Raw genomic sequence first — 25,488 nt, forward strand, 5'->3', positions numbered from 1 at the left:
CTACCATAAGATCTTGTATATATTTCCCTGTGCTATACAATATAATCTTGTTTATTGGCCTATAGTGTTCTGCAAGAACAGAATTGACATTGGTGACAGAGGCATTGGCATAAAATAGTGTTTCCCAAACTTGCCTGAAATCACAGAATCATCTGGGAAAGTTGATGAAATACAGATTCCTGGAGCCCATCCCCAAACCTACTGAGTCAGAATCTATAGGAGGTTAAGCAATTTGAACTTTGGCAAGTGCCTCTGAGAATCTCATGATACCACCAGGGAGCAGAAAGAAGATTGAGCGCTTGACCAGAATCAGAACATACAAGTGCTGCTGAAGTTTAAGTGCCTTGAAAGTTCTGAATACATTTGTTGAGATGCGCCCTGCTAAGTGCTTAAGGGAGCAAGAGGAACACCAGGTCAGGAAACTGTATGTCTGGCTGCCTGAAGCAAGTTCACAGGTATTGCCTTGGCTGGGTGCCTGCATATTACAATGGACTTTGATTTTTCGCCCCCAGAAATTTGATATTGTCTTTGTATCAAGTGTCAACGGGACTGTGGAGTGTGATTGTGTCGGCCAGGTTAAAGCCTAGTGAGCCATTCCTCCCTGACATGGGAGTACATCTCCAGAATGTAGCATCCGTGGCACCCGGATTTGACACTCCCTACCCTGGTCATTGCTGCGTCATGACAGCCACATCAATATGACCCTCTTCTAGGGGTCCTGTGGACCTAGTGTAGAAAAAGAGTGAAGTGGGAAGAGGCTCAATGCTGGAGTCAGAGTAACTGAGTCTGAATCTCCATTTCCTTGCATACCAGCTGTGTGACCCTGTATAAGTTTCTTAATCTCTCTGAGCCTCAGTTTCCTCACTGTAAAATAGGGATAATCACGGGGACATAAGAATTAAATGAGCTCCTGAACGTAAAGTCATTAATGTAATGAATGTTTAATGCCTTCTCTATGCCAGTTGTGTGTCCTTCTAGCCTGGGACAGTAACTGACACCTAGTGGCCACTTCTTGAGCAGGGAGGATAAGCCGAGTTAGGCTGGAGCAAGTACTAGACCCCAGAGGAGCTCAGCTCTGTCTCTGAGCCTGTCGGAACTTGCTGTGGTCCTGTGCGTGCAGAATGGAATTTAGCAAAATGTTAAAATAGTCTGTGTTCACAGACCAGGTTCTATGTATTTGGGTGCACGGTCCTGAAGGTGGCACTTTGAGGTTTCCAGCCAAGGGGTGACCTTAAATCGGTGAGAGTCACCCCAGACACTTGGAGTATGGGCTGCTTCTGGCACAGAATGGGCCCTGGGGAGGCTGGGCATCTGATTCCTTCTAACAGGTCTTATTTTTGTCTCAATGACAGTATTGCTATACCTGTGGAGTATGACACAGAAAAGTGCAAGAAAGTCTTCAACAAGGAGACGTGCAGCTATACAGTAGTGGAACGCGACAACCCAGAAAATCCCTGTGCTGTCAGCCAATGGGTGTTATAATGTGCTTCTCGTGGGCCCAGAACTCCCAGCCAGATCTCATCCTCCTCTGGCCTCTATAAGTCTATGCTTGCGTAATCCTACTTACCAGTAAAAACTTTTTTGAGCAAACACTTGAATTTGTGTATACTTTTAATTTATAAATTATGCATGCATTGATATAATGCACATTAGAAAGCACGCAAACATTTAAAGGGGACAAAAACCAATGTGAATGAACGTTATAACATTTTCCCTCCTCTCCAGTGGAACACTGTGCCTCCCCAACTCGAGACCACTGCTGCTGCTTCTCTTGCTTCTGCTGTATCTGCTCTCTGCTGCCCCCATGCCCCACTATCTGGTGAACAATTCAGAAAACAAATGTGTCTTCAAGATGAAATCAGATCCCATATTTTCTGGGAGATTTTCATGTTCATCCTTCCTTCTGCTTCTTCAGAGCGTGTCCTCCTGCTGCGTCCCTCACAGACATCTGTGTTTGCCTGAGGTTAGAGCAGCTTAGAGCAGGATAGCCTGGAAGAAGTGCTTCCAGGACCACATGCAGCCCAATGGGGTATTAAAAGGTCCTGCCATGTGGATGAAGGATGGTTTGGGTGCAGGCCTCCGGTATCAGTTCTCAGAACTTAGGGACTTAAGAGGCGAGCATATAGTTCAGCATGCACAAGGTCCTGGGTTCAATCCCCAGTACCTCCATTAAATAAATAAATAAACCTAAAGACCCCCCCCCACCAATTTTAACCAAAAACAAAACAATAACAACAACAATAAAAAAAAAGCCTTAAGGACTTAGAGGCTTAAAAAAGCGACAATGCTGATTTGTTCACTCAGCAGGTTTTTACTGACTGCTGGTGGTAATGTGGGCCCGAGGATACGGTAGTGAACCAGAGAGACCAGGTCCCTGTTCTCCTAGGGCTTAGAGTTGGGTGTGTGTATACGTGACAGATCACAAGCAAGCAGACAGTCCTCTGTTGAACAATCGTGGGCAATCAGTAACGAGTTTATTTTCTCTCTGCCCTCTAACCCTACTGTGCAAACATACCTTGAACTAGTTGAGCAATCTAGGCAGGTCCTAGATTTTGGTCACTCTTAAGATAATAAAAAAGTGCCTCGGTCACTTTTAGCTACAGAAAGATCTCAATCCATAATCTGCATCTGAATTGAAGAGGGAATGAGGAAAAGCAGCTTCAAAGGTTTGATTGAGTCTTGGCTCCATCTGCCTGGGGCAGTGTTTATGATGATTTACTTCCTCCTGGGGCTTTTGTGGGCTCCTTCAACATTCCCTGTTGCTCCTTATTCTCCAGGGCTCCCCTCCCAATCATCGGTTATGACTGCCCTTTTAGCGTCTGTATCTGAACCTGTTTTCTATTGCTTTCTGTTGAGATAGACTTTCTTCTTGTTATTCTTGGACCGGTCACGTAAAACCCTATTATGATCATCTCCTTTGCAAATCCTATTCAGATGGCCCTTCATCTTGCTGGGAAATGTGGGGAGCAGTTAACAGCAAGTATTGGGGATCTCTGTCAAAACTGAGACAGTAAGACTTTTATTTTAACATCTGGTCATAATAAATAAATAAATAATTGAAAATTAAAAAATAAAATTGCAATGTGGATATTGCCAGATTGTGAGGGGAGGTAAAGAATGGTGGAAAGCAGAGTAGAAAATCGTGTGGTGTGATGTGGTGCAAACAAGCCTATGCTGTGAAGTCAGATGATGGAGTTTGGAATCTGATCTCAGACATACGTGTATTTATTTAATTATTTATTAAAAATTTTGGTAAAATATACATAACATAAAATTTACCATTTTAACCATTTTTAAGTGTACCCTAGAGTGATATTAAGTACATTCGCATTGCTGTGCAACAATTACCACACTCATATCTAGAACTTGCCATCCTCCCAAGTCTATGGCAACAACTATTTTATTTTCTGTCTCTACAAATATGACAATTCTAGGTACCTCATATAAATGAAATCATATATTTGTCCTTTTGTGTCTTCTAACATTTATTTTTACATCTGTACGTTAAGGCTAAATAGTATCTGTGAGTATTTGTGAGGACATTTGGTGTGAGAGAATCACTTAGGAAAGTACTCGTTACAGAGCCTGCCTTCAGCAAATGTTTCTTCCATTTAATCTTATTTATTCCGGAAGGGCAAAGGGACCCTGAGTTGGAGCTGTGGAAAGTGTATGCGCCTGCGCTCTGCGCCCTCTGGAGGGCGGACAAGGACCTTGGGCTGACCCAAGTAGCGATCTCGCGAGACTGTCAAACGTGTTGTGTAAGGCGTGGGAAGAAGGTTGGGTTCTCGCGAGAGTTCTGCCTTTTCGGCCCTTGGGTTTTTTCGGGCTGTGTCTCTGTCCACGGAGGTCTTCTCGGATCCCCGGAAGCGGCACTCGGAGGTGGTAAGAACCGGAGTGGTCAGCCGGGCGGGTGTGCCTTCTCCTGCTCTCACGCCGCGGGTTGGTCTGGGGCGCCATGACCGCTTTCCCGGCCGGCCGAGCCCTGTGTGGGCCTGCGTTTGGAGGCCGGCCTCTCCCTCGATCCGCTAGCCCCCGGGGGCCATCTCCTCCTGCCTGCCCGCCGGCCCGGGCCGGTCCGCCTCTCCCCGGCCCTCGGCTCTCTCGGCCCGAGGGCCACCTCTTTCTCCCTGCCCCGCCCCAGTTTGTCCTCCCCTCTAATACTTGAGACACGCTAGCCTGGGGACCACCTCCGCCTGCCTGCCCGCCCCTCTTACCCCTCCGGCCTCGGGTGTGACAGCTCCAAGTTTTTGTTCGCTCTCGCCTGGGTCTCTTGGAGCGAGAAGGGGCCCGTTTTCCCGACTGAGACCAGAGTATATGCATTCCTAGCCTGTTGGATGGAAACGCGAAGAAGATAATTAGGGAGGGGGGGCTCTACCTGCCAACACAGCGTTACTTACCGTATCGTACAAGTAATTCTCCCAACAATTTCGAAAGATAGCTTGATTATTTCTTTTTTTACAGATGAGAAGAGCGAGGCTTGCAATTTCATAGATTCATTGCACCAACAATTGTTTTTTCAGCGCCTACGTGTTCAGGGTGTTGAGGGTATAGCAATGAGAAAAAAAAGGACACAGCCCTTATTTTCATGAACTAAATTCTTGTGGCAGGAACAATACTTATATTGTCTTAGGTGCCACGTGATATAATAGGGATGACGCGATCAAGAATGGTGAAGGCAGAGAGCTAGTCTATAGAGTCTTTTCACCATAAAGGCAGAGCTCTTTCAGCATACCGTTTGGTGGTGTTTTCTAACCAGGGTAAGGTTCACCATAGCATAACTGTTTCCATCAGCCACTTGGTAATATGGAAATATGGTTGTAGGGACTTTGAGTTACTACCTGGGTTAGGAAAGGGCAGGTAGTCATAGTTGGTTCATTTCTGCACGTGAGTGCTGGTGTGACATTTCTGAACTTTAAAGAACCTCAGAACCTTTGAGGAAGACTTACCCAGATGCTACAATGGTGCAAGTTACTTGGTTTGCTCTTTGAAGGTTTGCTAGCTTGCGGATTTGTTAAGTGAGGTATAGCATGTAAAGTCTAGTATGGTAACATTTCTTGCATTTCACTTCTTCCCCCTTTTCTGTGGATCTTTTGTCCTTGGGTCCCTAGGGAAAAAATCCTAGTGGTCTAAAGTTTTATTGTACTGTATTTTGTGTCTAAATAAACTTCTACAATGACATTACTACTTTTGGGCAAAGAGGTATTTCAGAAGTGGAAAGGCATGGTGAGCTATGTAAGGAAAGGAAAATGTGATTCTCAGAGAGGGAGGAGATATCTTATTTTAGACTTACATGGGACTCCCCACCCCCATTTTATTAAGATTAAGTCAGTTTAGCTGTGCCTCAGTCTTAGAAGCCTGTGTAGGGACTTCATAAAACTGCACAGGCTATTCTGACACATATCCCTCCCCCGCTGGCTTCTTGGAACCGGTTTTATGATAATTTCCCTCATTAAGTAAGTGTTAGCACACTAGAAAGCATTCAGAGCCAGTCGTTTTTGCTGCTGATGGGCTTCTAAATCTCAGTCTCTTATTTCAAAGTCTTATAATTTTCTTTGTTTTTGGTGACTCAGTGACACAGAATTTCCTCTAAATTGCCACTTTACCATTGCACCCTCAGGGTCTATCACAGTATGTGTCAGCTTAGGCACTCAATAAATATTTGTTGAATGAATATATAAACTCTTAATACCTAAAGGATCCCTTCAACATGCATTATACATACATACATCCGTACATGTGGTTGGAGCTTTAGACTCAGATCTGGGATTAAATCTTGGTTCTTTTACTTGGAAGCCTGTGACTGTAGGTAATATATGTAACCTTGTCAAGCCTTAGTGTCTCTGTGTTTAAAATTGTGATGATAATGTGTATCTGCCTTAAAGTTTTGTGAGGACCAAATGAGATAATGTGTTTAAAAAGAAAAGGCTTGGCACATAGGTACATAGATACATTAAATACTTACTGAATTCATTCTTCCGACAAATATTTCTTGGGACACCTACTGTATTACAATGAATAAAAAAGGCAGAGTCCCTGCCTGTATTACAATGAACAAAAGGAGAAAGTCTCTGCCTGTATACCTTCTAGTGTGTTTTCTGAAGTGAGGTCAGAAAATAAATTGTTTCTACATGTCAGATTGTAATAATTCTATGGATATAATTTTAAAATAAAATATATGAAGGGGGAGCACGTGGAAGGAAGACTTATTTTATGTAGACTAGTGAGAAAGATGACACTAAGGAAGAAAAGGAGTGGGCAGGATATCTGGAGGGAAATGCAAGGGCCCTGAGGCATCCTTAGTATGTGGGAGGAGCAGCAAAGAGGCCATTGTGGCTGGACTGAGTGAGCAAAGAGGAGGGGAGGAGTGGGCAGCAGTAATGAGGTTTCTGCAGGAGTCCTGGAGAGAGATGAGGGTGACTTATTTCACTGATGAACTACATAAAAAAAAGCCCTCCTTTATTATCATACCCCATTCTCTTATCAAAAGTATAAAAATAGCTAATACCTACATAGCTCTTCTATTCTAAGTGCTTTGCATATATTGATCTTTGACCTCTTTCCAAAAAAGTATACCCAGCCTCAGAGAATGAAGACTTGTCACTATGCAGGATATGCAGTGGAATGTGCTGCTAGATCAGAGAGCACTTTCTGAGTCTTACTGGAATCAGTGAATTCAGTGCCTCCGTATAGATACCAGTTAGGTTGCAAGTCTAAAGGGTCTATAATAAGGGACCAACCAATATGTATATAATGATTGGGGTAAAGTTCAGTTTCATGAAGGAACTGTAGATTTCCATGGCCATTTTATTACTCTTCCTGCTACTTTTTGGCTGGCTGGCTGGCTGGCTGGCTGGCTGGCTTGCTTGCTTGCTTGCTTGCTTGCTTTCAATTGAAGTGTAGTCGGTTACAGTGTGTCAGTTTCTCATATACAGAATAATGTCCCAGTCACACATATATATACATATATTCATCTTCATATTCTTTTCCACTTAAGATTATTACAAGATATTGAATATAGTTCCCTGTATTCTGCAGAAGAAATTTATTTTTTATCTACATATAGTGGTTAACATTTGCAAATCTCAAACTCCCAAATTTATCCCTTTGGCTTTGTTTTCAATGTAGATATGTCTAAATACATTGTTGCCACATAGAAGACATGGACAATGCAGGTGGCCTAGGCTGATAGGGGCCCCAGTTGGCCACTTTTGCTCTGGCGAATTGCTCTAGTAGTGTTTCTATGTTTGTCAGTTAGAGGAGCTGCCATAGAGTTCTTCTCAGCTTGTCTTCTTTGCTCGTTAAACCATAACACTACAGTCATAATTTATAAACTTCCTGCCTAGCCTACAATACCTCAGATCCTGGCATGTCATCCTTATTCTTTGAATTAGATAGATTCACTGGCAAGTGAACAAAAAGTTATTTTGAGGGTGCTTTTTTTTTTTTTAATACTTCTGACTTCTGAATTTTTTGTTTTAACTCTCTTAGCCATTCTTACCCCAAGACATCATCTCTGGTTTTGCTTGGCTCAGTCATGCAGTGGAATCAAGATGTTCTTCTCTGAGACTTGGAGTATGTTTGGGGCTAAATATTCCTCTTATTTAGCATTGCCTTGAGCGCTCTACACATGTGATGATTTGGTTCAGTGAAGGAATGAATAACTGGCAAAATAGGTTAAAAGGTTTTGCTTGTCAGTTGGTCATAGACAAGAAGTAAAGTCTTTTAATACTTGGACAATTACAGACTTCATAAGAATGTGATCTCAGGTATATTTTGAGTTTTAGTTTAGTGTTATTGCTAGTCCCCCAGGCTTTAAAGAAGGGGAAATATTTTATTACTTGTTTACTTATGTGGGGAAAACCACAAGATGTTTACCACATAAAATCAGGGATAAAATAGTATTTTTATTGTTATGATAAATAACATATTTTCCTAACCTTGGCTGTATTATGGCAAGAAGTTTCAATTTGAAGATAGGGTGCAGCCCTAGTCTGAAAGCCTGCCAAACTTCTGTTATGTCAGCTGAAATTTCTGTGGTACTGCAAAATTTGGGGAACCTACCCTCCCCCTGCCCACAGTTGGCGATAAATACAGTTAATGTTTCCCCTTTAACTCACAAATCAGCTGGTGCTTGTGAATCTGTGTGGCTGAACTTTGTTGGGTCTGGCATCTGGACCTTGTGCCTGTCTCAGTGCCATTCTTGGAATCATGGTTTCAGTAGCAAATCCTTTGCTAGTTTTGCCTTGTTTGAAAGAAAACTGAAAGTAACAGTTACGCTAGAAACATTTTCAGCACTGAAAAACCTCCCTGAATTAATGCAGGACTTGGTAGGACATCAAGTTGATTACCTATGTTTGAAGCAGAACTATACCATACGCGTTGTGGCTGGTCTGAACTTGAGTGTTCGTTTATCATTTTTTCACCCATCCGTTTATTAAACAGGTAGTTAGCCCCTGCTGAGTTGAAAGCTACAACATTGCACAACTCTAGGGACACTGTTCTCTTTATGCCAATTCCACAGAACAAATAGAATGTAAAGGGGGTAAAGCCAAGATACTGATACCAGGCTGTCCGTTCAGCACTAAGCCAAATAATACATGGTCCCTTCTCTCAAGGACCTCTTGGGCTAAGGAGGCAGACATGTAACACGAAGGATAACGTGTGTTATAGCTGTCATGCTGGAAACTTACAGATTACAGTGGACCCAGAGGAGGCGGCACCTAACTCTTGGCCAAAACTACTAAGAAGTGGGATGGTTGGTCAGGAAAGGCTTAATAATGGTGGTGACTTAGGCATAGTCAGAAAAGCAGACAGGTAAGGAGAAAGGAAGGAACCGGCATTGCAGGCACAGGGAGCTGGGAGAGCCAGGCTGGACAAGGCAAACCAACCTGGACTATGTGACAGCTGTCCAGAAGCTCATGGTATGGGGGAGATAGAAGCAGGGTCAGGGTGAAGCCAGAAAACAGAGAACTTTATTGCCTTTATAAGAAATTTGGACTATCCTAAAGGTAGGTGGGGAGCCACTGGAGAGTGAGAGTTTATGCTCTTTTTAGATGAGATGATTACTAATCTACTAGGAAGTGGATGGTTCTCTAGTTTTGAGACAGCATAGAAATCTTGAAGCAGAAGAGAGGTAAAATGCCTTATGACTTTTGCCCCTTTAGAAGCTGAACATTTCATAAAGATGCAAGGGCAAATAACAAAGCTTAAGGGAGTAAAGAGGTGCCTCAAAGTCTGAATGCAGAATTCTAGATTTTTTTTCTATTTGTTGTTTTTTTTCGTGGGGGAGGGAGGTAATTAAATTTATTTATTTAGTGGAGGTACTGGGGATTGAACCCAGGACCTTGTGCATGCTAGGCATACACTCTACCACTGAGCTAGATACTCCCCCTCTTCTAGATTTTTATGATTTTTTTTCCTCCCCAGTCTTTTTATGTTTATATACTATTTAATACATCGCATCATTATAGTAACAACTAAAGCTGTCATAAATTGACAGAATAACACTGACTCTCAGTAATCATAAGTCAGTTCTAGTGAAGGAGAGCTGGAGCATTTAGTGTGCTGAGGCATTGGTCAGAATCCTTTAAAGAGAACATAGAGACCACTGGTCATATAGGTGATGGTCAACAAAGTTCCTGCTGCATTTACATTGTGACTATTTTGTAGGGGCATATAAAAGAGAGATGAAATAAAAAAAAAAGGAGAGATGAAAGTTCTTGACATTAGCCGTATTTTTATGGACTGAGAATTCCTTCTTCCTCGCCACTGACTTAAAGTACAAAGGGCTATCAAATTTTAACTTTCATCATTCAGAAGTATGTCTAGCTTTTTTTGTATCTTCACAAAATGCTCTCCAATGAAGATACTTCGAATTAGGAGAGAAATTGTTCTCTCATTATTTTTGGTAGTGAATGTCTGAAATGGGAGTCCAGAAACTGTGCACATCACAGATAAAGTCAGTGCTTCCATAAACTGTTCATCTGAAATCTGAGGGATGCTTAGTTGAAGGTGTGGTCTTTAGTGTCTAGTGGCCTTTGCTTTTTTTCATGTGGTTTTGCTTTACTTTTATTGTTTATGAAAATAGCTTCATATGCATAGACAAGAGCAAGTATTGTACATTAAAACAATCGATTTAAAAGGAATGACACTGCTGTCTAGATTCTGTCTTCTGGCCTGATTGGATAAGTGGCTATCAGGATTATTTTTGGAGAAAAAGGCATCCAACTAGTAGAACCATGAGCATGATAATCAGCAGACAGGAAGTACTTACTGAGTGCCAGGATGAGCCCTAAAGGTTTTTAATATATTAATTCATATGATTCTCATTATTGTCCTCATTTTACAGATGGGGAAACTGAGGCACAGATTGGTTAAGTGACTTGCCAAAGGTTACACAGCATCTATATGGCAGAGCCAGGTTTTGTACCAAAGCGGTCTAGATCCAGAGTCCATCCTCTTAACTATTATGTATTACTGCCTCTCCAGGTAGGTCTTTCACGACTGTATTCCCAGCATCCACAATAGAGCTCGGCGTCTGGTTGGTGCGCAACTTGTTGAATGAGAGGCATCCGCGAGTGTTAAAAGCAGCATTGGACTGAGGCCATGTGGGAGTGTGTTTGAGAGGGAGACAGAGACACGGGGGTACAGGTAGAGGTGTGTCACATATGTAAGGACATGTCGGAGCCTGAAACAAAAGCCGAGGGCTGAACCCCCGCTAGGCTGACAGTAGTAATCTCAGAGGGAGTCATGAGCTACTGGTCGGGAACATTCCAATAATAACTCCGGAAACCTGACTGATACCACGTTTGTTATTTCTCTGTAGTGATTAGCAGCAAAATCCTTAAATCCTTGAGGTCTTGACGATTTGGGGCGCGGATCAGGGTGGACACAGGGTAAGCACTGGAGCAGGTGGGCTGAGGAGAGGCTGCTGGAGGGGACTGTCGGGGCTCTGCAATCTGGCTTCGCCCGCAGCGGTCGGGAGCCCGACAGGCGCAGGAGCCAAGGTGGAGCCAAGGTGGAGCCAAGGTGGAGCCAAGGTGGAGCCAAGCCGGAGCCTTACGGGACGCTGGGGTCCTGGGACTGCGGGGAGGGCCAAGTGGGCCGCCCGAGTGGGCGGGGCCTCCCGCCCCACCCCGGCGCCGACGTGCGCACTCCCGCCCGCCCCAGGCCAGACGCGCGGGCGGGGCGGGGCGCGGCCTGCCGGCTTGGGGTCCTTCCTCACCCCGGTGCCGGATAAAGCGGCCTCCTGCTTGCCCGGCAGCTCGCGCGGCGGGGACCTGGCCTGCGAGGTACGTCCGGCAGCTCAGGCCCTTGCCGGGCCGGGAGTGGGCCCTGAGGCTGGGGCTGTGCGCATGCGTGCTGGGCGGTTGCGGTGCCAGCTCTGAAACCGAGAGAGAACGCGCGGCTGCGGCTTCCTTTGGGGACGCGACCCAGGCTGCTTCGGGCGAGTGTGCTCTTCGAGTGTTGGGGAACCTGGAGAGTGGCATGAGTCACTGTTGGTTTTGAACTAGAAACGCCTTACTTGGCATTAGGTGGTAATGGCCAGTTTTGTGGTCAGTTTTCATTTATTGCTTCGCAAAGTTACGCTGGGATTGAGTGCTCATAGTTACATGTATTAAGGTAGATAAATCTGAGCGCAGTAAGGTCTGAAGAGTTAAACGATCTTAAAATAGGCAATCGTGAATTTATTATTACCTTATTTTGTTTATGTCTGTTCAGGCATTAACCTTTATTTAACGTGGTTTTTAAAAAATTATGGAGAATCAGATCCTGAATTTTAGAAGCTGTTTGTTAAAGAATTAAAGGGCTAGGATAAAATATGTGTATATAACTTTTGAGTTAAAGAATTATGATTATTAAAAAAACTTATTTTTTAAAACTGACAGAAGAAAGAACGTGTCCAGTAAAGAAATGTCTCAAGGTAAAGTTGAATGCGGACTATTACTGTTTTATAGTTTATAATTTTTTTCCTGAAACTTTGTACAATTGTTTTAATATATATTGTCTCATCCAAGATAACCAAATTGACAATTAGTATTTCGAATTTAGTAATCCATAGAGCATAATACGTATCCTGTGAATTTTTTTTAAGGGCTTGGTCTTCTAGCAATGATTCAGATGCTCAGAAAACAGTAAAAAGTGAACATCTTTTTTGGAGAGGAGGGCCAGGTGGGAAAGGGGACAAACAGTGAGACCTGGAAGGTGCAGTTGGAAACCACACATGGTCTAAGTCTTCTTTCAGACAGACCAGAGGAATGGCACACGGAGTGATTGTAAGATGTGAGATCAGAACTCAGGGCTCTTGCTCCTGACCTTCATACTTGGAAATGTTTTGATTATTCTCAGCTTACCATGACCTGCAAGGGTACTATTTTTGTTAGTATTAACCAAGGAAGAAGGTTCTGAAAAATTGTTATATTTTATTGAAGACTATGAGAATGGACTGAGATTCTTGATGGAGGGTGTTCCGATAGTAATCCATTGGAATGTTCACTTTAGTCTCCAGTGTTGGCAAATAAAAATAGTTTATGGGTGGTAATACACTAAAGGAAGAACAAATTGGTCAGGGGGAGAGAATCCAGGACTAAACCTTAGTTATAAACCCAAGTCTATGTGTTTTGGCTTTGGCCCTTTAGGTGAGTCATTTAAATTATCTGGGCCTTTGTGGCTTCATCTATAAAGTAAGAGTCATCTACTAAAGAGATGGATAAGTGTTTTTCAGCTTTAAATTGTGGTTTATTTTGGTCACAAGAAGATTATAGCTCTTTGGGAATTTTATGGTTAAACCGTATGATAAAGACTTAGCTTCGTTTGTGGTTTAGTTGCTCAATTCTGGTTTCATGATCTTAGGATTTCATAACTAGATTTGTGCAAGGCATTGTGCAAGTATGGCATATATAGTTTGTGGAACTCTTCTTTGAGGAAAACCTGGAGCTTTATTTATTTGTTTGAGGGACATTTGGTTTTCTTCTCCATTTCTTCCTTCCCCCTAAACCTAGAACAGGAATCCAAGAATCCAAGAGTCCTTAAGTTTTAGAAAGCACTTAAACTTTTAACTTTGTCTCAGAAATTACACATTTAAGACACTCCTCTTTTGAAGGTGATAGGGCAGTAGTTTAGACTATAAAGGTGAAGAGAAAAATACATTTTTAGTAGTCTTTCATTGATTTGAGTTTTAGAATTAGATCTGATTTGGTCCAATCTTCTTACAGGTAAGAAAACAGGCAAAAGTATTCATACTTGGGATATATTAGAGGATTTAAACTATTGAGTTTTTGCTGTAAAAACAACTTGCCTTTTTGCTGTGTTGTATAGTGAAAGAGTAGATGGGAGCTAATATTTATTAAACAAACACTACATCTTACCCCTAAGTCTATGAGGTAGGTATTGTTATCTTCACTTAAAATTAGGACATTAGATTCCAAAGGGCAAATGGTCCAACGTCATAGCATTGATTAATGGCTAAATGATTCTAAGTCAGGGCCTCCTCACTTCAAAGCTTTTCTAGCTTCAGTGTTGCTTTCTGTAGTCCAAAGGTAGAGGTTCCTAAGGTCCCCATAACTCAGCTAAACCTAGTAACAGTAACAACCAAAATGTTAGAAAGTGCAGTGTGCAGGGGCTGGGTTAAGTGCTTACAGGCAGATTTGTTTCACTTTAACTTCATTGCATCGCTCTGTAGCCACTGTCGTTGTCTCCATTTTTCCAGAAGAAATTGAGGCCTTGAGAAGTTAAGTAGCTAGCTCATGGGTCTCAAGGTTGCAGATGGAGCTAGAGTTGTGGTTTGTCATTACTCTGTCTCTTAACTATCACCCTACACTGGCTCTTGGACCTGAAACAAATGGTGAATTGTTGAAATTGACCATGTGAGCTAGGTAACTCATACTAATCTCTTTGAAGGTGACATTTCATAAAGCTAGCCAGGCTTCACCTTACGGTGATTTGAATTCACCCATGTGATGGAGTTCTTTATTACAGCTCTGAGGGCTTCCTCCTCACTGCAGTACAAGAAGGCGGGCCTTTGCACATCTCCTTTCTTGGGATCTAGGCTGTGGAAGCTGACTGCCCCTTGACTGCTCCCCAGGGGCGAAAAGGGGCCGAGCCAAGGGCAGTGAAGGGATAAGCATCCTGAGACTGGCCATAAAGAAATGAAACAGGTTTTTTAGTGGTTGAAGAATGGGCTCCAGAGACTCTAATTCTAACAAGATTACTGAAAGGATAACAGTCATTTAAATTTGAAAACCTGGGATAAATATGTGGGAAAAAATCAGTTTTGTAACTTTTAATTCTCATCCTACCTTCTGTCCATAGCTGATAAAGGCAAAATCCAATTTGTGTACTTTTGCTGTATTCTGTTCTTACAGGCAGTTGAATAGTCCTTGTGATTGACTTGAGAAGACTTACTTTGTAAGTCAGCACTGTATACATTTAAGTTTGTCTCCCACATGATCTAGAGCTCTGGGTTTTTTGACATTGTGAAGCAATGTTTCAATTTAACTTTATTGATTAGATTTTACACTTTGCCAGGCATTGTGGCATTCCATATAAATGGTGAGGACCTAAGAATGAGAAATTTGGCGCAGGTGAAAGTTGCTAATACATTTGAAAGACAGCTAAACGTGCTTTGCATATAACTAACTTAAGTGCAGAGTGAAGCTACTTGTGGTAATGAGGTGACCCTCCACTCTCCGAATATGAGCCAGCATTTTTCTCACATTATGCAGGTATTTTTCATAGTTCCTACAGTGTGCACCAAGTGTACACTAACAGATGTGCTTAAAACAGGGCCACTTACGGTGTAAAAAAAAAAAAGTATCAAAGTAGCTACAGCTGGTGTTTCAAGAGTTGGAAAAAATCTCCCAAGGGGATTCCTGTCAAATCCAGTTAATGAAGCCCTTCCTTTTTAGAGATCATTATGGGAAAACAGACTGTGGTAACAAAGTAACAAGGGGAAGTTAGAAAGTTTCATGATCTTTCAGTTTTTTTTTTTAGGAACTCTCGTTCCTGAATGTGACTCTTTTACTGAGATGGTCAAAAGGAAGCCTATTGGGCTTCTTCCCCCCATTTTCTATTTCTGAGGGTTGGGAATCACACTACATTTGGCCCTTCTGAGCTTCTGGGTAGCCAGCCACCTGGCCCTAAACGGGCTTGCAGATGCAGTGTAGGGCAGCGTTCCCTGTGTCTCAGACGAGCACTTAGCCACCGGGATGGCTCTATGCTGGGTAGACTTCTGTCAGCTGAAAGCTGGCTTGCTTCTCTGAGAAGGTCATTGCCTTCAGGACTGTTAGGAAGGTTTTTCAGATGTTGCCTCCAATGTCTCTTATTAATCCTCCTCTACCCGCTTTGGGTTATTCTGAACAAGTCTAATTCTGTTTTACAGGGTCTGTAAATATTCAGAATGGTAATCTTGTCCTCTCAGAGACTTATCTAGACTAAACAGCCTCCCTTCCTAGAGAAATTTTTCATGGTTTCGAGGCCTCTTTCTTTTCTTTCTAAATGCCTCTTTCTAAAGTTTGTTATTCAGAAAGGAATTTCAAAATTAGCCTAATAAACATGGAATGGGTTAGTCCTGTGGCAAACGTTATACTTTTGGTAAAGGTAGTCAAATAGTGTGTAAGTCATTTCCCCCTGAGATCCAGCACACTGCTGACTCATAGAGCTTGCTTTCAATTAAAAGTCTCCATCCTTTTAAAAACATTTATTCTCTTCCATTTTGTCCTCCCCTGTTCAACTTAAAAAAATCTCCGTTTTATTTTGTAAGATTCAACAGCAATGTAGATTGTTTTGAAATCTATTTCTGTTATAGCCTCATGTTATCTTTAACTCTAATATCTGCCTTCTGTGTTTTCATCCAAGCAGTTAGGGTAAACAGTTGAGTAACTGGGGAAATGGGCATATCTCTAAAAACTTGACAGCGTGGCTTCACTCCGTTATCCTTTGAGTACTTTGTAAAAAATAATCTTATGATTCAACTTAGTTGTCCTTCTGTTTCACTCATGTTGACTTTGTCCACAAAGATAGTATCCAACCTTGTCACAAGTCTTACTGTCGTCCAGATAGATCGTGTGTATAGGATTACATTGACTGGCTGGTTTAGTAAAACTATCCAAGAAGGAAATAATTTTGGTGTCACAGGGCTTAGTGAACATGCTGGGCAACAGTGGCCACTGCTTTCTTATGTATTTAGAAACCACCTCTGATTCTGGATGTATCCGGATGGACTCATTGTCCCGACTGTTGTCCCAGCAGTGTTAGTCAAGCTTTGCTTTGCTGCTTTTCTGACAGTCTTCTGTCCCAGTCTCATGTCATTATATCTTGGGTTCTGTGGTATTCTTTCCCCTTCTCTTTCTTCTCTCCCATAAAGCTAAACCTGTTGGAAAATTCTCTAGTTTCCCACACAGATTTCTCTAAGTACCTCCCTTATGTCAGAATCCTATGAAATTGTTTTTTAGAGTTACATTCTTTAGCTATGAAGCCATCCCTAAGTTCTTCCTAAAAAAAAAAAAAGGATAAGTTAAAAATTTAAACCTCCCAATAATTTTAGGTATATGTCAGATCCAAACTGTTGTAAACTCTGTTTATCAGGTAATTTTTTTTGCAGCTTCTTTTTAAAATAATCATGGGTCTTTCTAGACCTTTTAGTCTTTACCTCTAAATCTGTAAGAACACATGCCCCCTGTGACTTTATTTATGTAAATGGAAACTTACACTCTAGTGTTCTTTAAACTTTTGGGAGGTTGTATGCCCTCTTAATTTGGGAAAATCAGTGTATTTTTTCAGAAAATCTGTTCATACGTAAAGTGTACAGTAGATGCATAGAATCTGGGGGGTAGGAACTACACAGTAGTGGTGGTGCAGGTTGAGGGGAGGAAGATGAGGCAGTATTTATTAAGAGTGTTATGCTCTGTTGGAAGTAATTAAGTAGTAACAGGGAGCTGGTTGGAATGATCATTTGGGGGATGATTGTAAGGTGGCTTTTGGTTGTAATTATGGTGCAATTTGGATTGTTCCTTTTTTTTTTTTTCTTTTAAAGGAATGGTGAGCAGAATGAGTACCTCACAGGACGAGAGTGGCTGCTCCAGTAATAGAGAACCCCTTTTGAGGTGTTGTGATGCACGGAGGGACTTGGAGCTTGCTATTGGTGGAGTTCTCCGGGCTGAACAGCAAATTAAAGATAACTTGCGAGAGGTGTGACGTGTGCTTGTCTTTTCCCTTGTTTGAACGCTTAGCACAGGGCTGGTTTAAAGCATGGCCAGGAGATTGGCTTCTCCCAACCAAAAAGTTTCACCCCATGCCTTGCATGGTCTGCCTGAAATGTGGGTGCCTTTGATTCCAAAGGGAAAATAAAGCAGATGTTAGAAGAGTCTGGAAACTTTTGTACCACCTTAGAGAATTCAGTTCAGCATGCATTTTTGATGGCTTCTCTGTGTAGCCCCCGTGCCAAGCATTACTACCAATTAAAAAGTAACAAAATGAATGAGCTTATTACCTCATTGAACTGCTTAGTTGTGTCCTTGATGCATAAAGGGTGGCACTTCAACATGACCCCTACCATCTTTTAACTGGGTATTGGCGTGATTTTGGTGGTGGCATGGTTCTGTAAATGACTTAATTGTTAGAGCAAGCCAGAACGAATTCTGTTCCTTCCATTGGCCTCATAGCATCCTGTTGGTGAGTGGGTAGACCAAGCGTTACATGACTTTGAAATACTTTACTACACCGGAAGAGGTGTTTTAGAGTATAGTTTCTTATGTGGGTTCTCATGGATGATTTATAGCTATAATGATTTTCTTCCTTAGGATTTTTATATTTATCCTTCTTTTTAATCACTATGTATGTTTCCAGAAACATTTAGTTTATAATTTTAGTGAACTGTCTTCTGGCTGTTGACATGTAGTGGTGCATCTCTTTACTTAATTGGCCTCCTGTCAATGTATTACTGATTTGGAAGGTGACAAAAGAGATAAGAGCTAGCTGTTAAATAAATATTCTTGTCTTATTCCACTGATGAATTTATAAAACTATAGGTTTTCAAATTAAGTGAAAAACTGAGGGGTATCTGTGTAACGTGACATATCCTTGTATTTTCTCTTGATAACTTTAGGACACCCAAAATAAACCTGATCCTCTTAAGAGAGGTGTTGAAGGAGGATTTTAGAGTTAGATATGCCTTTATGGCTGGAGTTCTTGAACTGAGTTCATGGAGCTTTGGTGGTTGGAGAGTTGGGTTTTGGGACACTAAACCCTGAAATTAAAGGCAAAATTTTGAATGTATGCCTTTTTCTGGGGAGACGTTCCATACATGCCATTGAATAATCAAAAGGATTTGCGACCCCCAGGATTTTAAGAACCTCACCATTCTGTGGAAAACACTATTCTTTGAGCTTAAACCACTAGTGAAGCTCACATATGTGTGTTTCCTAGGTCAAAGCCCAGATTCACAGCTGCATAAGTCGTCACCTGGAATGCCTTCGAAGCCGCGAGGTGTGGCTGTATGAACAAGTCGATCTCATCTGTCAGCTTAAAGAGGAGACGCTTCAGCAGCAGGCCCAGCAGCTCTACTGGGTAAGGTAGACTGCAAGGCTGTAGTTGGTTTGAGTATGGTTTCTGGTTCCAGAAACTGCCTTTGCTGTAATGTAGCATTAATATAGATCAGATGAAAATTTAATCTCAAGTAGTATTTGCTCTTTATTGACTTGGATACATTTGGTGCTTTTAGTATCATTGTGGCTAGATGGTTTCATTTTTCTTACAGTTACTGGGCCAGTTCAATTGTCTCATTCACCAGCTGGAGTGCACCCAAAGCAAAGATCTAGCCAATCAAGTCTCTGTGTGCCTGGAGAGGTAGAGACCTTTTTTGCTTGTTTTTTGGCTCTTTTGACTTTGGTGTATTAAAGAAGAGTCATTTTGTAACTCACTGCATGTCTTGGATTGAACTTGACTTCTCTGTGATAAGATCATTCTGTTTTATATATTTAATATTTTACTTGGTGGTGCATGGTTAAGACGTCTACCTTTGGTTGAGTTTCTTAGTAAAAGTACAGTTGTTTCAAATAACTCACAATTTGGTTTTTATTTTGGATGAATTTGAAACAGATATTTCTTTAAAAGAGTCAAGTTTTGTCTATTTTTTTCCTCCAGACTGGGCAGTTTGACCCTCAAACCTGAAGATTCGACTGTCCTCCTCTTTGAAGCCGACACAACTGCTCTGCGCCAGGCCATCACCACATTTGGGTCCCTCAAGACCATGGTGAGTAGCACTGATCTCAGGAGGTTCATGGTGAGCTTCTCAGGCCTGTGGCCTCTCAGTTGGTCTTGAAAATATCACCATGTTTCACTATGAATAGTGGCTTTCTTGATAATTTGGAAAACTTCAGAAATTTCATGTTCTGATTAAGTTGGTGGAGCATTAGGCTGGTAGTTCTTGGAATGTGGTATTTTTGATAGTCTCTAGAACTCGTCTTCTATCTCTTTAAATCCCTTTGATGTATTTCTTATAAAATTTATGGTTTGAATGATCTTTACTGTAAAAGTCACACATGGTCTCATTTGGGTCTTATTAAAAGCAGTAATACTATCAATTCTGGTGAAGATCTCTTACATGAAAATAGTTATGTAGCAGAGAATTCTCAGATTTGATAACTGCTTCTCAGGTCACTGAATTTAGTGTAAAGAATATTCTAATGAAATGGTTAACACTTTGCTTAATGCTTTTGACATTTAGAAATTACAATTTCACTTTTTTGGTATAAAGCATAACATTAATAAACATGATTAATTTGCATTTATTTTACAGCAAATTCCTGAGCACCTGATGACTCATGCTGGTTCATCAAATATTGGGCCCTTCATGGAGAAAAGAGGCTACATCCCATTGCCAGAGCAGGTAAGACATCATTTTGTTTCTGATAACTGAGTTACTACTTGGCTTGTATAGTTCTTTTGAGTTTTGATTATAAATCATTTTTTTTTTTTTGTAAAAAGGCATGGGTGGTAATGAGTAAGTTTATGCAGTTAAGTGTTTCCCTAGAGACTGAATGTTGGAAATTTAGAGGTTTTAGAGGTGTTGAGTAGGAAAGTAATTGCTATCAATTAGTTCATAAGAAATTATCATTAGCTTTCTGATCGGGTTGGTGCTTTCTTAGGAATCCTTCTCTTTATCATTCATAGAGATGATTTACTTCTAAAGGCAATGTGAACATAGGATTCTAGACATGTTGAGCTGAGAAGAACCCTGGAGACCAGCTCTACTCCTTGTTTTGTAGCTGTGAAAATGGAGGCTCAGGGAAGTCATGGGACTTGTGCGGGGTCAGCACCAAACCAAATTTAGAAGAGCTTAGGTCTCCTGCTCTTCTGGCGAACTTCCTACTGCATTTGACATTGCCTTGTTAAGCAGCAAAGTATTATGTAATTAGCAGAAGTCAGCATCCAGCACCACAGCTGTCCCTCTCAGCGAGTGGCTCCTTGGAAGCAAACCTGCCAGCGGTCGCCAGGCTCCTTACACGCCCAGCACCAAACTCCAGGACTGGCTCACCCAAAAGCAGACCTCGGAGGATAGTCAGGTGTGTTGCTGCCTTATTGTTTCTGAGATAGATGTGGTAGATGGATTACTTAGTGCTGAGAGTGTATGTCTTTGTTTCATTTTTCGTTCTGGTCTGGGAACCATATATTGTTAATAACTTTTTATTACAATAGTGATACTTCTTCACTGTAAAAGCTTAGAAATATAAATACAAGTCCATAATCCCATAAGCAGAGACAACCACTGCAACGCTTTTGTTTATGCTTACATATACTTAAAAAAAAATCATTCTGTAAATCTTGTTTTTGGCTAGCAGATTTTTTTTCACTAACTGAGCATGTCTATATTGCTCTGCCATTTAATTTCTTCTATAAAATCCTTCATAGTATATTTCATTGATTGGCTATAGAATCCAGTTTTTCTGAGTATAAATAAAATTCCTCTACACATCCAGAAGCTAATTATTTATGTACATTCTTGATTAGTTGTTGAGGAGTAAATTCCTAGAAGTTGCATTTGTAGATTACAATTCTGCAGACCCTTTAAGGCTCTTGATACATATTGCCAGTCTGGCTTTCCAGGAAGTTGATACCAATTTATATTCCCACCAGCAGAGTACTGAAGTTACCTGCTTCCTGAAACTTCTCCAGTAGTGGTAGTCTTTTACAAGTTTCTTTTTCCCTCTGAATTTGACACATAACAATTTTACTTTTGAGTTTCTTAGATTACTAAGGAGGTTGGGTATTTTTCGTGTTTACTATTAGCCTTTGATGACTTGTCTCATCATACCCTTTGCTCATTTTTGTCTTCTTTATTCATAAAGTCACAGTATGTGGAACTGCTTGTCTCTTTTCTATCAAATATGCCACAAATGCTTTTTTCCTAGTTTGCCTCAGTATTTTTTTTTAAACTGCAGAAAGTTAAGTTTTTAATGTAGTCAAGTACAGTTTAATATCTCAATAGAGAAATCCTTAGTCTCTTGCCTTTGTGTATTGAAATGTGGAAACATTGGGCAGTGCGGGAAATAGGCAAATAGAGAACTCTTACCATTGACTCCCAAGGCAGTCACGATGTTCTGGTGAACTAATACTGTGTACTTCTTGTGCAGACTTCTGCCAGAGCCTGCAGTTTCTTTAGTAACGTCTGGGGCAACCTAACGGGCTTGGAAAACTGGCTCCACAAGAGTCAGCAACAAGTAGTTTCTGAAAAACCAAGCTACCAAAAGTGTAACAGCCATTCTACGACCAGTTCTTACTCCACTGAAATTGAAAAGCTTGGAGATCTAGAGCTCTTGGAGCAAGATGAGATGGAGCTTTCTGATTGGCTGGTGACTCCCCAGGAATCCCATAAGCTGGAGAAGCCTGGGAGTGGCAGCTGTGAAACCAGTGAGAAGTTTAAGCTCTTGTTCCAGGTGTTCCAGGAGTCTTACAGCGTGAGTGATTGGCTTGTCAAGCCTGATTCCTGTACCAATTGTCAGGGTAACCAGCCCAAAGGTGTGGAGATTGAAAACTTGGGCAATCTAAAGTGCCTGAATGACCACTTGGAGGCCAAGAAACCCTTGTCCACTCCCAGTGTGATTACTGAGGATTGGCTTGTCCAGAACCATCAAGACCCATATAAAGTAGAGGAGGTCTGCAAAGCCAATGAGCCCTGTACCAGCTTTGCAGAGTGCGTGTGTGATGAAAATTGTGAGAAGGAAGCTCTGTGTAAGTGGCTTCTGAAGAAAGAAGGAAAGGATAAAAATGGCATGCCTGTGGAACCAAAACCTGAGCCTGAGAAACGTAAAGATTCCCTGGATATGTGGCTCTGTCCATCCAGAAAAGAGGCAACAGAACAAGCTAAGGCACCCAAGCCAATGGCTTCCTCAATTGCTGACTCCCTCCAGGTCATAAGGAACAGTCCCTTGTCAGGGTGGCTCATCACCCCATCCTGCAAAGAAGGATGTCCCAAGGAAGTTCCCAGAACCGAGGACAGAGCTGGTAAACAGAAGCTTACAAGCCTCTTGCCCACTTCCTGGTGTCCCTTTAAAACCGCTGACTGGGTCTTGCCGGGACTGAAGACAGACCGCACCCAGGTATCCTCAGGAGAAGACAAGTGGCTACTTCGAAAGAAGGCCAAGGTGGGCACAAGACATTAGAACAGCACCATCTGAAATGTATTTAATAGATTTTTATTTCTTTAGTCCCAAACCTTGCATGTGGGCCAGATCCTTAAATATGTTAAATGTGGCTTAAGTACTAATTTTGGTCTGATGTTACCAACAAAATGGAGGATTTAAGATTTTTCAGACTGACATTTTTGTGCATTTTCTAAGCCCCAAATCCCCATCCTGCAGGCACAAAAAATCCTGGCCTGTTTTGTAGCTGTTTATGGGAAAGATTAAGGGTAGATAAAACATTTGTCTACCCTTTGCTCTGTTATTAGAATGCCCAACACTTGCATTATTCTTTATAGACACTATACTGTTTGGAAGATGAATTGTTGGTCTCTTGCCCCCCAGTTGTCATGTAGCAACCCACTTTTTTCTTCTTGCAGGAAGTATTACTTAACTCACCTCTACAGGAGGAACGGAACTTCCCTCCAGACCGTTACGGCTTCCCAGCAGTTTGTGATCTCTTTGCCTGTATGCAGCTTAAAGTGGATAAAGAAAAGTGGCTGTATCGAACTCCTCTGCAGGTGGGTACCTGCCACTAGTGTAAATATTCTAATTTTAGCTGCTGAAATCTTTTGTCTTCATATATGAATTCATACTTTGCCTATTGAACTGTATTCCTTTGAATGGTTTGTATATTAGGTGACAGTGGGAGAGAGGGAGACCATAAAAACTTCGTGTATTTCACTTGAACTTGCTTCATGAAATAACTAGGACATACTTGAAAGTGACCTTTCAAGATGATGTGGCTGTCAGGAGAATTTCTGGAGCCTGTGTGGATTCTTGTAGCTTATTGAGAAATGAGAGCTTTAAGGTGGGGAGAAACTTGCCTTTTTTTTTTTTATCTTGCAGTGAAGTGACTTTTTCTGTGGGCTTTTCTTTACAGATGTGAAGGAATGGAGGACTAGGGTCGAGCAACTTTTCTGCAGATTATCACAAATCCATGAGCCGAGTGACTGCAGCTTGCCAAATCATTTTTTCTGGGTCTGATGCAGTTCCTTTCCTGCCTAATTTCAAACCAATGAAGAGAAAAGTCATCAAATTATAAGTTACTGTGTAAAAGAAAAAGGCTGTTTGTTGATACTGAGGTGATTCAGTTCCTTCTTACAGAAGTATTATTAATTCACTCCTATACTAGAAACACAGCATCTTAGTGGCTAGGTCTTTTTCATACGCCTCCATGGCTCCTTAGATTGGGTTACGAAAAGTACATTAAAACACTGTAGTTTTAAAAAATGAAATCATTCTATAATCAAGGTGTGTTGATGTATTATTCTGAAGCTAGTAAACTTACCTGATCTTTTGATTGCCCTTCTTTGGATGATTCCCTTGCTGTGGGTTTTCTTCCATTAATGGTGAAGTCTTCTGTTTAACTAATAATACACAATATACTTCACACAAATAATTAACCTTGCCAGTATAGTGGTTTTTTTCCATACCAAAACGTGTATTAACAACCTTGGCAGTTTTTGACATCAGTTAGAAATCATTTTAGCTTATATGCCAGGTTCTACGTTATTTTTCTTTCAAAAGAAACTCTGTTACAAGTTTTGTCTTTATTCTCTACCCTTCTCTAAATGTTAAGGTGTCTAGGGAGCTCTCTTAGAAGGGCTCCATACTGCTTGAAGACTAGATTCAGGGTGGTCCTAGCCTTTCAATTTACTATGCCCTACAGGCAAAAGAACCCCAGTGCCGACTAATCGAAAAGCAAAAGGCAAGACACGCTGGCAGTGTACTACTTGAACCGTTCACTATCCTGAAGTGTTACTGGTGCGTCCTGTGTAAATGGAAGCTGAACTTGACACCTGGTGCTTTTAACTAGTGATGAATCAAATGTTCTCTCACTGCAAGCATAGCATACCTATACCTCTAGAAGTATAATGCAGTGACATTTTAGTGAATAGGCTGTTTTGAACACTTGTGCCTTGGGGTGTTTACTGAAGATTTATGAGAACCATCGATACTTCCTTAGTATCCTTAAAGTTATGTCCATGCTTTGAAGTTTCACTGTAGGAGAGAAATGGTATTTATACCATGTTACAAAATTCTCAGAGACATCTTAGCTGCTTTCCAGGCTTTTAAGCTATTAAGCCATTCAACTTGCCTCTATGTTACTGGAAATACTTTTGCTAAAGTTTGTGACGTGGTCATCTAGAAAGCCCTGTTGGGGAAACTTCCCAGTGCCAGTGTCGTTGCCACACAGCTTCATTAGAACTCTTGACCCACAGCTGAAAACAGCCTCCTATTATTTTTTAGTTCCCCCAGATACCATTTAGAACTTTAAAAGTAAAGGTGGTGGGTAAAAACTTAAGAAGGAGCCTTTTCATTATCTTAGGTTGCAGAAAACTTTGTAGTTTTGGAGGTTTAACACATTGTGTATTCCGAAATTTACATTAAGCACTGTGCTAATGAGTATGTAAAACATTCTTTTGCATTGATGCGTTTTGTACCTCCCTCCATTAAAAGCATAACAGCCAAACAGTTGTCGTGTATATTTGTAAAACACCTTGTCACAAAATTATATAAATGTGATATCCTTTGGTTAGGAGTACAGCATAGAAACACTTGAACGTAGAAAAGTCATTTTTATATTTCACTTACATAAAATGCATTGATATTTTATTTATCTTAAATTAGTAGATAGGTATATTATCACTAACTTCCATCTTCAGTCTTTTCTTGAAAATTTTTCACATCTTTTAATTTTTAATCTGCTCTGTTGCAGATGAAATAGATTAAACTGCTTTTTTCTAACTAGACGACTTAAGCTAAGGTTCGGTGCTTTTCTGCCAAATTCCTTCTTACTAGATACATC

At 41.2% G+C, this 25,488-nt stretch overlaps 2 protein-coding genes across 9 annotated transcripts in view; both read left to right on the forward strand.

Annotated features, from left to right (window-relative positions):
* The window catches only part of MSMB (microseminoprotein beta), a 45,986-nt gene extending 44,394 nt beyond the window's left edge, over positions 1 to 1,592 (forward strand). For both annotated transcript variants that reach the window (XM_072971146.1, XM_015249363.2), the window contains exon 4: positions 1,353 to 1,592. In XM_072971146.1, coding sequence (XP_072827247.1) covers positions 1,353 to 1,482 — 130 coding nt within the window. In that variant the 3' untranslated portion in view covers positions 1,483 to 1,592. The remainder of the gene's footprint in view (positions 1 to 1,352) is intronic.
* Positions 1,593 to 3,737: 2,145 nt separating this feature from the next.
* NCOA4 (nuclear receptor coactivator 4) lies at positions 3,738 to 25,152 on the forward strand. 7 transcript variants are annotated; one of them, XM_072971148.1, is made up of 11 exons: positions 11,432 to 11,534; positions 11,889 to 11,923; positions 17,033 to 17,187; positions 18,424 to 18,564; positions 18,755 to 18,843; positions 19,141 to 19,249; positions 19,796 to 19,885; positions 20,415 to 20,561; positions 21,630 to 22,640; positions 23,057 to 23,197; positions 23,560 to 25,152. In XM_072971148.1, exons 2-11 carry the CDS (start codon positions 11,914 to 11,916, stop codon positions 23,563 to 23,565), a joined length of 1,899 nt encoding a protein of 632 aa, XP_072827249.1. In that variant the 5' UTR covers positions 11,432 to 11,534; positions 11,889 to 11,913; the 3' UTR covers positions 23,566 to 25,152. The 7 variants fall into 7 exon arrangements, with proteins under 7 accessions (XP_015104868.2, XP_006216142.2, XP_015104869.2 ...); XM_072971149.1 differs by having other exon boundaries at positions 20,418 to 20,561; XM_015249382.3 differs by lacking the exons at positions 11,432 to 11,534; positions 11,889 to 11,923 and adding an exon at positions 3,738 to 3,882.
* Positions 25,153 to 25,488: the final 336 nt, after the last annotated feature.

This window comes from Vicugna pacos, chromosome 11, assembly GCF_048564905.1.
Source record: "Vicugna pacos chromosome 11, VicPac4, whole genome shotgun sequence".
In the NCBI taxonomy this organism is placed as follows: domain Eukaryota; kingdom Metazoa; phylum Chordata; class Mammalia; order Artiodactyla; family Camelidae; genus Vicugna; species Vicugna pacos.

Excerpts from the sequence above, each read along its gene's own strand:
- NCOA4 (XM_072971148.1), top strand. Across the intron at positions 19,250-19,795 it reads TTGGGTCCCTCAAGACCATG|CAAATTCCTGAGCACCTGAT; the intron begins GTGAGTAGCACT and ends TTTATTTTACAG. Across the intron at positions 22,641-23,056 it reads TACTTCGAAAGAAGGCCAAG|GAAGTATTACTTAACTCACC; the intron begins GTGGGCACAAGA and ends TTCTTCTTGCAG.